The sequence below is a fragment of the Pseudophryne corroboree genome, chromosome 6 (assembly GCF_028390025.1).
Source record: "Pseudophryne corroboree isolate aPseCor3 chromosome 6, aPseCor3.hap2, whole genome shotgun sequence".
Lineage (NCBI taxonomy): Eukaryota > Metazoa > Chordata > Amphibia > Anura > Myobatrachidae > Pseudophryne > Pseudophryne corroboree.
The window spans coordinates 621,951,513-621,969,227 of NC_086449.1; the positions used below are offsets into that span (position 1 = coordinate 621,951,513).

At 46.4% G+C, this 17,715-nt stretch overlaps 1 protein-coding gene across 1 annotated transcript in view; it reads left to right on the top strand.

Annotated features, from left to right (window-relative positions):
- Positions 1-1,160: 1,160 nt before the first annotated feature.
- The window catches only part of PPP2R2B (protein phosphatase 2 regulatory subunit Bbeta), a 521,527-nt gene continuing 504,972 nt past the window's right edge, over positions 1,161-17,715 (top strand). The window contains exon 1 of the mRNA XM_063928100.1: positions 1,161-1,468. Within this exon, the coding sequence (XP_063784170.1) occupies positions 1,291-1,468 (178 nt within the window). The 5' untranslated portion in view covers positions 1,161-1,290. The remainder of the gene's footprint in view (positions 1,469-17,715) is intronic.

Consider the following 17,715-nt stretch of genomic DNA (forward strand, 5'->3'; position numbering starts at 1 on the left):
GTCTGTAACATGACAGGGTATGCTGGATGTAGGGAGTAGCAGCTTATTCCCCGTGTGTGCTCTGTCTGTAACATGACAGGGTATGCTGGATGTAGGGAGCGCAGCAGTTTATTCCCCGTGTGTGTGCTGTCTGTAACATGACAGGGAATGCTGGATGTAGGGAGTAGCAGTTTATTCCCCGTGTGTGTGCTGTGTGTAACATGACAGGGAATGCTGAATGTAGGGAGTAGCAGTTTATTCCCCGTGTGTGTGCTGTCTGTAACATGACAGGGTATGCTGGATGTAGGGAGCAGCAGCTTATTCCCCGTGTGTGTCCTGTCTGTAACATGACAGGGTATGCTGGATGTAGGGAGTAGCAGTTTATTCTCCGTGTGTGTGTGCTGTCTGTAACATGACAGGGTATGCTGGATGTAGGGAGCGTAGCAGCTTATTCCCCGGGGGGCGCGCGCCAAATGACTGTCTTGCCCCGGGTGACAGAAAGAAACCCTAGTTTCGGCCCTGCCCTGTGTGTGTGCGCTGTCTGTAACATGACAGGGTATGCTGGATGTAGGGAGTAGCAGCTTATTCCCTGTGTGTGTGCGCTGTCTGTAACATGACAGGGTATGCTGGATGTAGGGAGTAGCAGTTTATTCCCCGTGCGTGTCTGCTGTCTGTAACATGACAGGGATGCTGGATGTAGGGAGCAGCAGCTTATTCCCCGTGTGCTGTCTGTAACATGACAGGGAATGCTGGATGTAGGGAGCAGCAGCTTATTCCCCGTGTGTGTGCGCTGTCTGTAACATGACAGGGATGCTGGATGTAGGGAGCAGCAGCTTATTCCCCGTGTGCTGTCTGTAACATGACAGAGAATGCTGGATGTAGGGAGCAGCAGCTTATTCCCCGTGTGTGTGCGCTGTCTGTAACATGACAGGGATGCTGGATGTAGGGAGCAGCAGCTTATTCCCCGTGTGCTGTCTGTAACATGACAGAGAATGCTGGATGTAGGGAGCAGCAGCTTATTCCCCGTGTGTGTGCGCTGTCTGTAACATGACAGGGATGCTGGATGTAGGGAGCAGCAGCTTATTCCCTGTGTGTGAGTGTTTACAAGCAGCCCTGACTTAGTCAGCAAATCCTGCTCTGGAGTGTGTCAGCCAATGAGAGGCTGCCCAGCCCGCCTGAGAGTTGTGTTGGAGCAGTGTGTGCTGCTTGCAGTAATGGGAGGCTCATGCTGATCTTCCTGCCGCCCATGGACTCTGTTTCCAGAGGATCCCCGGCTTTCCCCAGCATGCAGAGCCCCGGAGATATGCCTGGATGTGCCAGCAGCAGCGCACCATGCCCTGTGACTGGGAGCAGCATCCTCCTCCTCATGAACTGAAGACCCCGCTGCTGCCCATGTCCCTTCAGCTGAAGATGAAATGCTTCTCTCGCTACCTGCCTTACATCTTCCGACCTCCCAATACCATCCTGTCTTCCAGCTGCCACACAGAAGGTACGAGGGGCCGGGGCCACGGCAGGGTGGGCATGGTGGTGGCATAGAAAGTGGCACGGGAGGAGGAAGCCTGACTTCCCAAAGCTGTCTGCTGACATTGCTGCTGGGCTGCCAGATGACAGCCATTCCTGCCAGGATCCTGTGTGTGGCATAGTGTTTCATATGTATACACTATTTCTGCCAGATCTGGTTCCCCCTTGCAGAGACATTGCTGCAACTCTACACTAAATGCATCACAGCCGTTTGCAAATATGTGTATTGGAATGAAGTGGACTGTAATGTAGCCCAATGCCCGGGTACCAGGCTGCTGACTGTAATGTGCCCCTCTGCCCGGGTACCAGGCTGCTGACTGTAATGTGCCCCTCTGCCCGGGTACAAAGTTGCTTACTTTGCAGGGAATGTGATCTGTCACTGTCTAGTTAAAGCACTTTGTATTCCCAAGCAATTCATTTGGGAACAGACTGAAGTATTTTATATGTTGCAATATGTAACTTTCAGTCCTTAAAAAAAATAGTTTTAGATTCCAGATGTCTGTATTATTGCAGTCTGATGTGTAAAAGGCATATTGGTAAATACAAGGGCATGATTCTAGTTAAGCGTATCTGTTACAATTGTTTTATTAAGGCTATGACTAATTGTGAAAATGCATGGTAGATGTTTTCTGTACTTGGAGTAAATGTTGGAGGAATCCCAGATAATCCTACACTTGTTCAAAGTTAAATACCATTCATTTTAGTTGCATTAATCATGAGTTTAATACAGTTTGGAATACTGGGATATATCCTACAGAAATGTATTTCTATTTCATAAAACTATCCTGACATTTATTACTGAATAGATCCATATGGGATTTGTTTATGTTAAGATGGCCATACACCTAAAGATTTATTGTCCGATCTGGCTGGTTGGTATAAAAATCTGGTAATGGATGTTTTGAAGTGCCCCCACACACACACACACACACACACTTTCCTGGGAAAGTCGACGTGGCCAAGCAACTATATATTATGTTATCAAATTATATATATATATATATATATATATATATATATATACATACATACACACACACACACACACACACACACACACACACACACACCATATTATCACCCACCACCTTTAGACACACAATTGGCAGCCTTACACATAATGTCACAGTAGTGCTCCTTACATATAATGCCCCCAGTACGGTGTTAGACACATGTAATGCCCCAGTATAGTGGCAGTTACATGTAACGCCCCCAGTATAGTGCCAGATACACATAATACCCCCAGTATAGTGCCAGATACATGTAATACCCCACCAGTGCCAAATAAACGTAATGCTCCCATTAGTGCTAGATACACGTAATGCTCCCAGCAGTGCCAGATACACATAATGCCCCCAGTAGTGCCAGATACACATGATGCCCCCAGTAGTGCCAGATACACATAATGCCCCCAATACCCAGTAGTGGCAGTTACATATAATGCCCCCAGTAGTGCTCACGGCTGCTGGACTTCTGCCAATGCTACTGCTGGCCTGCCGCTGCTCCTCATGTGTGAGCAGAGGAGAGGGGAGAAGGGCGCAGCACGCGCCTCTCCAGACCCTCACTGAAGTCCAATCTCTGGCAGCCATTTGAAATATGGCACTTGATCATGAGCCAATCAGAGCTTGCAGTCCAGCAGCCAATCAGGAGCTGCCGCTGCCGGTCCACAAACTTTAGAAATGCCCAGGCGCCCTTGGTAGCCTGGTGCCCTGCCCGGTCACTCCTAAGCAACATGCCCGGAGCCAGCCCTGATCCTGTGTATTGTAAAGGTTTCAGTAATATGTCCCTTGTTGTTTGGGAGGCCATTATCTTGCATCCTAAGTTTCAGCAAATGAAACTGTATGTGTTGAATGCTTATCTATATTACATTGGCTGGAACGTAAGACTTTCTTCCAAGGAAAATGGCTTGTTCTCAACAATTGTTTGTACAAGTATATACGGTTTAACCACTATGTGAAAACTACGTTGAAAATAGACACAATGGCCTTAATTCATGTTCGTACACCATGGGACGATTATCCGCAGACTGCGCATGTTCTTCAATTGCAGTGCGCGAAGGGGCTGCTGCAGTCCCGCTCGCAAAGGAGATTTCATGGTAAAGGGATTGTCAGAAAGTGACCACTTGGATGTGGTAACAGAGTGTTTACGGGGAGCGGTTGGGAAAACGTAGGTGCTTCATGGCCGTTCTTGGGGCATGTATCTGCTGACAGCTGCGAGTTTGTATGTGCAAAAATGGAGTCTGAGTTGTCCAGTCTGCGTATCCATACACCAGCCCTTAGCCCTGATGTTCCTCGTTTCTGTTTATAGGCTAGGAATTTGTACACAATTGCGAATGACTTTGCGATGGCTCCGGTGGGTTTCTTTTTGCATTCCTGGGCGGCAGCTTCACTTGCTAATATTAGGAACTCTGTAGCCTAGAAGACACAATTGCAATTGTGTACAAACATGAATTAGGTTCAATACACACAATGTAGAGTTGTGTCTATCTACTATAATGGTTACATGTATATAGGGTATCACTGTGCTTGTCCATGGTGGTTTGACTTTTATGGTTATGCCGCTAACATCTATGTGATTGTGGATTGGGCTGCAATCAGTAGATTGGTATGCTGCCAGCAGTGACTACATACATGTACAGATTAGACATCAGATACATGAGAAACAACCACATCTGTCTTTGACACATGGTTACAAAGTTAATTAGTAGGAAAATAGACCTTGGGTTGCAGATCTCAATAAACAGCATATAACCGCTAGGGATACCTCGGGCCCGGGTGACACTCAATATTCTGGCTGTCGGGGGTCGTGGCCCTCAGCATACCGGTGCCAGGATACCAACAACTGTTTTCCCTCTTGGTGTGTCCACGACACCCTGGGAGAATAATTAGCGTGGCGAGCGCAGCGAGCCTGCAAGGGGCTCTTTTGCGTTTGCCCCGCTGTCGGCATTCCGGCAGTAGGGATCCTGGTGCCGGTATGCTGGGCACCGGGTTCCTGACTCCTGGCCACGCGTAGTAGACCCCTCGGGCCGGTAGCAGTACTCAAGTCATTGGACTTTATCACCTACTTAAACATGCAATAATATTTTGCAGTCACTACAGACCACTTACCATTAACAATTTATTGGAACACTCACTAAGCCTCTTGCCCAAAATTAATTATTATTATTAATAACAACATGCACTATAGGCGTGGGATTAGGTAATAAGGTAAAAGGTCAGCAGCATACATACGGAATATATGATCAGGACCTGATAACAATGTAAATAAACTTTGAAATGTTGATTTGAAATCCTGCTTGCTGCAGTACTTGTATTTATACCAGTGACACTTCTACGTATTTGTGTAAATAAATATTATATATATCTATATATATATGTGTGTATCTATAAGTATTTCATCCAAGCTCACTTTGCTACAGTCATACTTGTGCAGCTAAGAGCCCCATTTAACAAATGGTATTTCCAGCAGCATATTTTGCTTAGTATCACAGTGATAATAACAAATATGTCATTGGTATTTAACGTTACTTACCTCTCCGGCGGGTTCTCAGGCCTATGGGGGGGTCATTCCGAGTTGTTCGCTCGTTGCCAATTTTCGCTATGCTGCGATTTGTTGCAAATTGAGCATGCGCAAGGCACGCAGGGCGCATGCGCTTAGTTATTTAACACAAAACTTAGCAGTTTTGCTGTGGCTTCTGCGGCGCTTTTCAGTCGCACTGCTGTTCGGTAAATGATTGACAGGAAAGGGGCGTTTCTGGGCGGCAACTCAGCGTTTTCACTGCGTTTGCTAAAAAACGCAGGCGTGTCAGGTAAAAACGCAGGAGTGTCTGGAGAAACGGGGGAGTGGCTGGCCGAACGCAGGGCGTGTTTGTGACGTCAAACCAGGAACTAAATGGACTGAGCTGATCGCAATTCGTGAGTAGGGGGGTCATTCCAAGTTGTTCGCTCGTTGCCGATTTTCGCAATGGAGCGATTAAGGCAAAAATGTGCATTCGCATGGTACGCAGTGCACATGCGGTTAGTATTTTAGCTCAAAACTTAGTAGATTTACTCACGTCCGAACGAAGATTTTTCATTGTTAAAGTGATCGGAGTTTGATTGACAGGAAGTGGGTGTTTCTGGGCGGAAACTGGACGTTTTTTGGGAGTGTGCGGAAAACGCAGGCGTGACAGGGAAAAACGCGGGAGTGTCTGGAGAAACGGGGGAGTGGCTGGGCGAACGCTGGGCATGTGTGTGACGTCAAACCAGGAACGAAACTGACTGAACTGATCGCTATTTGTGAGTAGGTCTGGAGCTACTCAGAAACTGCTAAGAAATTTCTATTCGCAATTCTGCTAATCTTTCGTTCGCTATTCTGCTAAACTAAGATACACTCCCAGAGGGCGGCGGCTTAGCGTGTGCAATGCTGCGAAAAGCAGCTAGCGAGCGAACAACCCGGAATCACCCCCTAGGTCCGGAGCTACTCAGAAACTGCAAAGAATTATTTAGTAGCAAGTCTGCTAATCTTTCGTTTGCAATTCTGCTATGCTAAGATACACTCCCAGAGGGCGGCGGCCTAGCGTTTGCAATGCTGCTAAAAGCAGCTAGCGAGCGAACAACTCGGAATGAGGGCCCATGTCCCAAGCTTCAGCACCAACTTTCTTGTTATTATCCACTGCTATGGGGAGTTCATGTACTTGATTCATTGTGTGTGTATACCCCAAAACACAGTTGTACAGTTCACACACATATTTTGGTAGACCTGTGCCTGCTTCAAGGTCCAATGCAGATGTGGTAGGCAGAGGGAGTTAACAGCCACTTCATAAAAGGCCATTAGATCCCAGTAAATGGTCTACTCTCCTCCCACCATTAGGTACCAGGGAAGGAGAGCACACTATAGGAAAGGGTAAGTTTGTGGGCACCAGAGATCATGAGATTTTCCACATTTTCTTATGAGTGTCTTCCCAATAGTATGAGCAAAACAATTTTTCTTTGCACTTCTAATTTTATGAACTTGTAGCCAGAGGTGTAGCTAGGTTTCATAGTGCCCTGATCAAGGGTATGTTTCAGCGCCCCCTCTCCTGTACTGAATTGGGTGCATGTTACATGCCTAAGGCGCGCAACAAAAATATTGGGGCGTGGCTTCATGTGAAAGGGGAGTGGCCACAGAATAGTACCAATTCAGATTACACCACACAGTATCGTCCGTTATTCACATTACACTACACAGTAGTACCCCTTATACACGTTACATAATACATGTTATAGCACAGTAGAGACATTTATACACGTTATGCCAGAGTAGAGCCGTTTATACATGTCACACCACAGTAGAGTCGCTTATACACGTTATGCCAGAGTAGAGCCGCTTATACATGGTACTCTGCAGCTTCTAATGCAAAGAGAGGTGTTGCTGCAGCTGGGGCAGCAGCAGCTGGGACAGAAAGAGGTGCTGCAGCAGCAGGGGCAGAGAGTGGTGTAGCAGGACAGAAGTAACCCCACTGCACAGCTACAAGCAGACAGTGAGACATATAGAGAAGACGGCAGAGCTCCAGCATGTGCTTGCTGTCTGTGTCCCCTGCTGTTGCCTCTGGCCTGACTGTTACCTACCTAGTATCCGAGTCTGAGTCAGTGTGCACTTCTGCTTCTCCTCCTCCTGTTCTGTGGCTGCCTGTCCCTCCATCCATGGTATAGCGGGCGGAGGGAGGGGGGCAGGCGGCAGTGCGCCCTCTAACTATTCCAGCGCCTGGAGCTCGCGCTCCACCGGAGCCACCCTCGCTACACCCCTGCTTGTAGCTTTAGCCTTCTTTATATAGTGCAGAGTCTGAAGAGTTTTGAAGAAAAAAAACAAATTGCTTATAGCAGAGGAATTTATAAATATTGCAGCTTCATTTGTCTTGGATTCTAGATGAAAATAAAATACAAAGCCTTTATTTTTTATTCTGTTTTCTGAAATGCAGAATTAGTATTTTATATTCAGGAAATGAAGACTTTCAGATAGATAAATATGGTACTTAGTCACATTTTCTTCATGCATACTGAATTGCAAGCTGGCTCAAATAAGACAAAAGTATAAAAATAACATAGTACATCAGCCTTTACAGACAGCTGTGCCTAAATGCATAAGTAAGCATCCTTTCTCCAGTAAATAGGGAATGTGTGGTTGGATGCCAAAATCTAATAAGGCACTGAAAAAACATGAATGGAGCTTTAGTATTGTCTATACCAGTGATGGCAACCTGATCACTTCAAGGGACAGCATGTGCGGCCCTCCAACCTTCAGAAGGGGAACACTTTACCCTACTGTGGGTATATGGGATAAAAAATAGCTCCACAATAATAATAATCACATCATGTAACCAATGCCCCTGCATGCCCCTCATACCCCTTTCACACCAGCACCTCTGAACACAGGTTTTTGGCACATGAACGCACATAACCTGTGTTCATGTGCGGTATGAAAGAGTGCCAGGGTTGAAATACTGGGTCCAGTGACCAGGTATATAAACCCATGTTCAACCCAACTCACTTTGCGGTGTGAACAGGAGCCTGGTCGATGTGACCCGGCTCCCGTTCACTCTGTATGTACGAGCTGCGCTTGGAGATCATGTGAACTCTAGCGCCGCCCCCTCCGCATCACCGCTGATGTCAGTAACCCGGCAATATGCCGGGCTGCTGACTGCGATATGAAAGGCGCCTAACCCGGGAATGTCCCTGCATGATCCCGGGACCGGATTCCCGGGTAAGTCCCGCAGTTTTTGGTATGAAAGTGGTACAAGTCATTCCGCATGCCCCACTTGCTCCATAATTAGCCCACATGCCACTCAGGTGTTCCACTTGTCACAGAGTCCTAAGGTATGTACTGCTGACTGTACTGCACGCCAACATGTGCTATGAGGTTATATGATGCAGGGGAGGTCACATGATGCAACAGGCAGATGCTCCTTAAGTTCTAGTCATATTCTCTACTTTATGGCAAAGCAGAGTACTAGTCCCAATCATCCGATCATGCACTCTGCCCATTATAGCTAAATCTATTGATGAGGATGGGGGTGTCTATGCATTCAACTAGGCATACACATGTTCTGTAGTGTGCATTAGCAGACAGCACTGCTGACACTGATGAAAAAGGAAATATCCAAGAAAAGAAGAAATCACTCCTAGGCATCACTGATGTATCTACATATTTGTGGCCCCACAGCTAGCTTGTTTAAAGGGCCCAATGTAAAAAACAAAAACAAATAACACACAGCAAATCTAACCAGCTGTGTCCCCTGTAACATTTGTGGCCCCATGTTACTACGGTAATTACACCTTTGCTACGGGTGTAGTATGTTATGCCGGCGGACGGGCTCCCGGTGGCCAGTATACCGGAGCCGGAATCCCAACCGCCGACATACCGACAACTGGGCGAGCGCAAATGAGCCCCTTGTGGGCTCACTGCACTCGCCACGCTGCAGGCACGGTGGCGCGCTACGCTATCTATTCTCCCTCCAGTGGGGCTGTGGACCCCTAAGAGGGAGAAAAGTTGTCAGTATGCCGGCAGTCGGGATGCTGGTCGTTGGGAGCCCGACCGCCGGCAAACTGAAGACCACCCCTTTGGTACTGTATGTAGGTCCTCCTCCATAGTAATTAAAATTGCCAGTGTGGTTCATTAGAAACCCTTGACTCCTGCGTAGGGCTCTATGGTCACTGAGGGCTCAGATTACTCTAAAACGTTTTTATATGTAGTCATTGACAAATTGATAGGTGACGGGGACCCAAACCGGTTTGGCAGTCTAGTTCCTCCCCCAGAACCTAAAATGTTATCTCTATAGAGTCTCTACATGCAAACTACACTATCTGTATGCAGGTGGTACATGGCAGCTGGAGCATTGATGTCTATGTTGGCTATAAAGCTCTGTGTAGAGATAACACTGGGATACCCAGGGAGAGGGCATCTTTCTCCCTTTTTCCTAGATGTAGCAGCTCTTCCTGGGGGCATGCAGTTAAAATGTCAGCTGTCGAGATCCCGCCGTTCAGGATACTAACGCCGAAATCCCGACAGCCGACAATGTCGCCAGGCAGAATCCCAGTGCACCAGGGCTATTCCCACTCGTGGGTGTACACGACCCCCATAGAATGAGAATAGATCATGTGATGAAAGCAGCGAGCCACTGAGCCCGCAAGGGGACTCTTAGCACTCGCCCCGCTGCCGGCATTCTGGTGGGCAGTATGCCACTGTCGGGATATTGACAGCCGGCACCCCTTCCCCCGGATAATGTATGTAATCCCTTCCTGGGCAGTGGTTTCCTTTAAGGGACAAGTACAACAGAAGAGGAAACCAATATATTCCACAATGCTAATAGTTTATTAATTGTTCAAATAATTATGGCTGGGCACTTTACAAATTTTTTTTAATACATATCTAAAATATTTGTCGATATTTTAATTATAAGCTATTTTTAGTCCTTTGTCCAAGCAGCGTACTCAGCATACTGTGCTGACCTGCAACTGTGCACGTTTAATCCACCAAACCAGTTCTCATGCAAGAAGCAATTTGGACCAGTTCCCTGGGATCATCAATCTCTATATACAGATGATTACATAGCATGGAAGTGAGATTGATTGCACCTGGAGTGAGTAAAGTAACTTTCATGTCAGCGTGGCAGGTACATACGTACTTTACCTTGTTATAGCTTGAATCCAGTTTCAATACCATCCTGCACGATTCAGCTTGGGTACAGAGACTTACCATGGTATTTTTCTAATGTCATTTTTTCTGTAATGCAAAATATATCTTGTAGATAGGCATCTCCTTTAATGTTGTTTGTAAGACTGGACAAGCTATAAATGCACCCACTCATTCTATAAAATAACCTCACCCAATTTACCCTTTTCTTGAGAAGATAGTTTTATTCTTTAACATTTGTTGCTATGCCAATGTGGCAGCTGCTGAGCAGAATGGAGTTCCCAGCTGGAGAGGAGACTGCAAAGGACCCGGGCAGCAGACATGCTCCTATGGTATTGCTAACATCTAGTGCCACCACTGCCTTCACAGTTCTCACTGCTGCCGCTGGAGAGGTGAAATGTTGTTAGGGTCTCCTGCTCTGTGCTGCCACGTCGTCATGGCAACCGGGAGACAAGTGCTAGCGGAGTAACCTGAGCGTAGCTGATACTCCGGTTCGGGTCTTTTGCTGTGCAGTGGTTACAGGCTCTGTGCACGGCAGGGGATCCGGTGCTGGTTTTTGTGCTCACAGTCTGTGAGGTCTGAGTGGGGCGTGGACAGCACCTGCTATATAAACCCTCTTCTCAGGTTAGGCAGATGCTGCTGAATCTTTGTTGGTTAGTCAGTTCCTGAAAGCTAGCTAGTACTGTGTAAACTTTGTATTTGTTTGTTGCTTACTGCAAATAGGCCTTGGGATTTGGTATTACACTCTGCCAATCCAGACCTAGCAGTAAGACTGGAGTCAGTCGTTTAACCTGCTGGGGTTCTTTTGCTACTCTGTGAACCTAGCAAGTTTGCGGCTGTATTCTCAGACTTGCCTGCCAAAATCCTTTCTCACTGTGCAAGGTGTTCAGGTGTCAGTTTAGTGGCAGTAAGCTGAACCAGTGCACTGCAAGTGAGGACTAGGATTGTGGAGACTCTCCTTGTGTCTATTATTCCATCTCTGACCAAGGAGTTTACTGCCACACCCGTTGGTAACCCTTTAGGGTTTTGCTGTTGCCCTTAGCAACAGCATTTCGGGTTCTCTACGTATTAAATCACTACATCTCGCTTCTTTCCATCTGAGCATTCCTAATACTAGGGAGACACCCAAGTTCTTAGCCTTTGGGCTTCTCTGTTCACTTTGTGTTTATTTTGTTACCCTATCACCTTCTGTGTATGTAATGTCATATTCCCCAGTCTGTCTGTGAGTTCATTTGTTTTGCATCCCTCACCGTTCAGACACCATGTCAGGTCCGGGTGTTTTTGTGAATCCGTTAACCCGGGACCAACCGCAGGTGTAGGTGCTGGGGTATGAAGAAAGCAGGGAGGACGAAGAAAGTTCCATTCCATATATTTATTGAAATTAACAATTCCAGTAAAGAGTTAAATGACAAGTTGTTAATCATCATATCATACTGAAGTATTGCAGGAATGGCAGAAATAATATGCAGGATAAATCTCAAAGACAAATAAAAGAAATGTTCATGGTACTGTATATAAAACAAGCTGATGAATAAATGTTGAATTGTCCAAATATAAACAAGCTTTGATGCTGAACTGCAGAATGTGATTAACTGGATAATGCAGACATGAAGAAATAACTGTAAGGATTTGCAATGGAGTTTTGAGAGTTAACTGAGAGACTGTGAAGAATTATCCTTGTTATAACAACATAGCAAATATAAAGTACTGAATAGGGTTACTTGCGGGTTCCGGAGATCACTGTGAAACTGTAGTAGATGACAAGGTGATGAATGGGTTAAATGCAGAGTTGAACAAACGAACAGCTGAGGGAAATGGAATCCTCCAAACTTTGAATGGTAGGCCGACAAGGTAACCTCATGCAAGACTCTGGGAATTCAACTGTTTCCAGTAGGTGAGCAATTAACTGACAGCACAGCGGAGAGCCGGTGGATCTTTCAGCAGTGAAGGCTGCAGACGGACCTCTGGGAACGGAGGCAATATCTGGACCACGGGAATCACACAGGAATGCACGGAGAGAGCTCAGAGCTAGAGCACAGCGTTGATACAACAAAGCACTGGCCCAGAGTAACATAATCCCAGCCTACTTAAAGGCAGCACAAGCACGGGATTGGATTACACCTGCCCACAGGTGTTTTCACAAGTGCTCTGTATTACCTATTTGGTCTCCAACATGGCCACCTCCTATACAGCAGACACACCGCAGTGCCTTAGGCCATTTGGTCCCCGCACTCACAGTTCCCAGATTCTGCATTACCTGTGCCACTGATCACGCCGCGTCCCCACACGGGCGCACAGCACCGCGAGCAACCGCACTGGCAACGGATGAATCCCAGAACCCGCAGAGGTGAGAAACTGGTTCGTGACAGTACCCCCTCTTCTAAGGGTGGTCTCCGAACACCTTTGAATCTTATCAGGATTTTTGGAGAAGTATTTCTGTACCAGTCTTGGAGCATGAACATCTTCAGAGAAAACCCAGGATCTCTCCTCCGGACCGTAACCCTTCCAGTCGACCAGAAACTGTAAACGTCCATACCGGGAACGTGAGTCCACAATCTCTTTAACTTCAAATTCCTCATTCTGCAAAGAGTGAACTTTAGGAGATTTGGACTGGGTAGTACGGAACTTATTGAGAATCAAAGGCTTCAGTAAAGATGTATGAAAGGCGTTAGGAATTCTCAAAGACGGTGGCAACTTGACTTTGTATGACACAGGGTTGAGTACTTTTACAATGGGAAATGGACCAATAAACTTGGGAGCAAATTTCTTAGAAGGAACTTTGAACCTGAGATTGCGCGTAGAAATCCAAACTTGGTCTCCCACCTTGTAATTCGGTACAGCTTTACGTTTTCTATCTGCAAAAGATTTATAACGAGCCGAAGTTTTGACCAACGACTTACGCACACAACTCCAGATTCTGGATAGACGTTGAAGCTCTTGATCTGCTGCTGGAACCTCTAGGGCTGGCAATGGATGGAACTCTGGCACACGAGGATGAAAGCCGAAGTTAATATAAAAAGGCGTAGACTCTGAAGACGAATGGAAGAGATTATTATGAGCAAATTCTGCCAATGGAAGGTAGTCAACCCAGTCATCCTGTGAGGACGATATATATAGCCGGAGAAATGTTTCAAGGTCTTGGTTTACTCTCTCAGTTTGTCCATCTGTCTGAGGATGATATGCAGAAGAAAAGTTCAACTTGACATTTAAAGATGAACAAAGCGACCTCCAAAACTTGGCCACAAACGGTGTTCCCCGATCAGAGATGATCTCTCGAGGAAGGCCATGCAACTTGAAGATTTCAGAGATGAACAATTTGGCTAGTAAAGGGGCTGATGGTAATCCAGTTAATGGAATGAATTGTGCCATTTTTGAAAATCGATCCACTATCACCCAAATGGTATTTCGCCCTTTTGATGGAGGTAGATCGGTCACGAAATCCATTGAGATATGAGTCCATGGTTGCTTGGGTATGGATAATGGATGTAATAAACCTGGTGGAGAACTTCTTGGACTCTTATGTTGGGCACATTTAGGACATGCTGCAATAAACTCTTGGACATCGGCTTTGAGACGTGGCCACCAATAAGACTGTTGAATAAACTTGAGAGTCTTTAGAACCCCAGGATGACCCATGAAGGAAGAGGAGTGAGCCCAGGTAAGCAGCCGTTTTCGAAGATTTGTGGCGACAAAGGTCTTACCAGGCGGAGGAACTGGAGAGGTTCGAGTCATTAAAAAGGACGTAGAATTCACAATGGCTTGATTCGTGGTAGCATCATTTGATTCAGAAGAAGCAAAGGACCGAGAAAGGGCATCTGCCTTTTTGTTCTGAGATCCTGGACGATAGGTGAGCTTGAAATGAAATTGTGTGAAGAAAAGCGCCCATCGAGCTTGTCGTGGATTTAAGCACTGAGCTGACTGCAGATATAGAAGATTCTTATGATCAGTATATACTGTAATGCGATGTTGTGCTCCTTCTAGAAGGTATCTCCACTCCTCAAATGCCAACTTGATGGCAAGTAATTCTTGCTCGCCGATTGCATAATTACGCTCGGCCGGGAGGAACTTTCGGGAGAAATATCCGCAGGGATGGACTTTTTTATCTTCAAAGACTTGTGACAACACAGCTCCTACTGCTTCTGTAGATGCATCCACCTCTAGTAGAAAGGGACGATTCAAATCAGGCTGTCGAAGAATGGGGGCTGACACAAAGGCTTGCTTTAAATCAGAGAAGGCTTTGATTGCTTCAGAAGACCAGTTCGTAGGATTTGCTCCCTTGCGAGTTAGGGCTGTGATGGGAGCAGCTAACGTAGAATAATTCTTAATGAATCTCCTATAGAAATTAGCAAAGCCAAGAAATCGCTGAATCCCCTTGAGAGTTGTAGGAGTGGACCAATCTCGGATAGCTTGCGTCTCTGGGATGGATAGCGGATAAATTTGTCCCCTAGGAGGGGTTTTGCCCGGAACCAGGATGACTGGGCAGTCCCATTCGCGATGAGGAGGTAGAGAGTCTGCTGCTTGTTTACTGGAAGCATCCGCAAAGGATTGATACACCGGAGGTAGATCGAGAAGGCTAATTGACCGGAAAGGTACAATTGAAGCTACACAGTCCTTGGTACAAGATTTACCCCACGAAAGGACTTCCATGGTTTGCCAATTAAGTTGAGGATTATGTTTCTGCAGCAAAGGTAAACCAAGTATCACATATTGAGAGGCTTTGGGAATCACGTAGAAGGAGAGGTATTCGGAATGGAGCACACCAACTTTCATCTTGAGACATACGGTTCGATGAGTAATTATACCATCTGGAATTCGACTTCCATCCACTGCTGTAACAGCAACTGCTGCTTCCAGAGGCATGGTTTGAACTTTAGACCGTATGACAAAGGCTGAGGAGATGAAGTTCTCGGCTGCCCCGGAATCTAGGAGAGCTGAAACTTTCACTGTAGAACTTGGAACTTCTAATTTAATAGACAAGGTTGGATCTTTCCCAGAACGTGATTCTAAAGTAACTCCTAGCTTAACGTCTCTTGAATAGGCTAGGAGGCGAGAGTTTCCCGGTCGGAGTTTGCAGAATTTAACTAAATGTTCGGAGGACCCACAGTACATGCAGAGGTTACCCTGTCGACGACGAAGTCGTTCTTCCTCTGTGAGGCGAGAGCGCCCAATCTGCATAGGTTCTTCTGTCGTCACCGGAGACTGTGATGAAGAATCTTGTCGAGGACTAGGATGATAACGTGGACTGGATCGCTCTTTCCTGGATTTCTCTAAACATCGCTCTCTGTAGCGTAGGTCAAGTTTGTTACAGAGAGAAATCAATTCATCCAGTTTAGTAGGCACATCCCGGATAGTTAAATCATCCTTGATTCTCTCAGAAAGTCCATTCCAAAACGCAGCGATCAGGGCCTCCTCATTCCAGTTTAACTCTGAAGACAACGTGCGAAACTGAATAATATATTGACTGACAGGAAGTAAACCTTGACGTAGACGGAGAATCTCCAAAGATGCTGAGGTGGTCCTGCCTGGTTCGTCAAAGATTCTCCGGAAGGATGATACGAACTCTTTGTAATTAGAGAGGATAGGATCACCTCTTTCCCATAATGGTGATGCCCACTCCAGAGCCTGACCGGAGAGGAGGGCAATAATATATGCAACCTTAGAACGAGCTGATGGGAAACTGGCGGACAACAGTTCGAACTGGATCTCGCATTGATTCAGGAATCCTCTGCAAAGTTTTGGAGTTCCGTCAAACTTACTCGGAGAGGGTAACTGCAAGCGGGACGTAGGCAACGTCACAGGAGAAACTGTAGTGGTAACTGGGACAACCGGAGTTGGAATCTGGACTTGAGACATTTTAATAGCCGTATGAAGAGTCTCTAAACGGTCTGCCATAGTTTGCATAAACTGCACTATTTGTGTCTGTATAGACTCCTGGTTTTCCAGACGGGAAAGGATATCTGACGTAGCACCGCCTCCTGCGAATTGGTCACTTGACGGATCCATGTGGCCAGTGCTTACTGTCAGGTCCGGGTGTTTTTGTGAATCCGTTAACCCGGGACCAACCACAGGTGTAGGTGCTGGGGTATGAAGAAAGCAGGGAGGACGAAGAAAGTTCCATTCCATATATTTATTGAAATTAACAATTCCAGTAAAGAGTTAAATGACAAGTTGTTAATCATCATATCATACTGAAGCATTGCAGGAATGGCAGAAATAATATGCAGGATAAATCTCAAAGACAAATAAAAGAAATGTTCATGGTACTGTATATAAAACAAGCTGATGAATAAATGTTGAATTGTCCAAATATAAACAAGCTTTGATGCTGAACTGCAGAATGTGATTAACTGGATAATGCAGACATGAAGAAATAACTGTAAGGATTTGCAATGGAGTTTTGAGAGTTAACTGAGAGACTGTGAAGAATTATCCTTGTTATGACAACATAGCAAATATAAAGTACTGAATAGGGTTACTTGCGGGTTCCGGAGATCACTGTGAAACTGTAGTAGATGACAAGGTGATGAATGGGTTAAATGCAGAGTTGAACAAACGAACAGCTGAGGGAAATGGAATCCTCCAAACTTTGAATGGTAGGCCGACAAGGTAACCTCATGCAAGACTCTGGGAATTCAACTGTTTCCAGTAGGTGAGCAATTAACTGACAGCACAGCAGAGAGCCGGTGGATCTTTCAGCAGTAAAGGCTGCAGACGGACCTCTAGGAACGGAGGCGATATCTGGACCACGGGAATCACATAGGAATGCACGGAGAGAGCTCAGAGCTAGAGCACAGCGTTGATTCAACAAAGCACTGGCCCAGAGTAACATAATCCCAGCCTACTTAAAGGCAGCACAAGCACGGGATTGGCTTACACCTGCACACAGGTGTTTTCACAAGTGCTCTGTATTACCTATTTGGTCTCCAACATGGCCACCTCCTATACAGCAGACACACCGCAGTGCCTTAGGCCATTTGGTCCCCGCACTCACAGTTCCCAGATTCTGCATTACCTGTGCCACCGATCACGCCGCGTCCCCACACGGGCGCACAGCACCGCGAGCAACCGCACTGGCAACGGATGAATCCCAGAACCCGCAGAGGTGAGAAACTGGTTCGTGACACACCAGTACATTCCTGCTGGCACTGGTGTGCATAACAAATGTCTGCATAGGATCCTGACCACAGACATGCTCCCATGGTATTGCTAACATCTAGTGCCACCACTGCATTCACAGTTCTCACTGCTGCCGCTGGAGAGGGGAAATGTCTGCATAGGATCCTGACCACAGACATGCTCCCATGGTATTGCTAACATCTAGTGCCACCACTGCCTTCACAGTTCTCACTGCTGCCGCTGGAGAGGAGACTTGTCTGCATAGGATCCTGACCACAGACATGCTCCCATGGTATTGCTAACATCTAGTGCCACCACTGCCTTCACAGTTCTCACTGCTGCCGCTGGAGAGGAGACTTGTCTGCATAGGATCCTGACCACAGACATGCTCCCATGGTATTGCTAACATCTAGTGCCACCACTGCCTTCACAGTTCTCACTGCTGCCGCT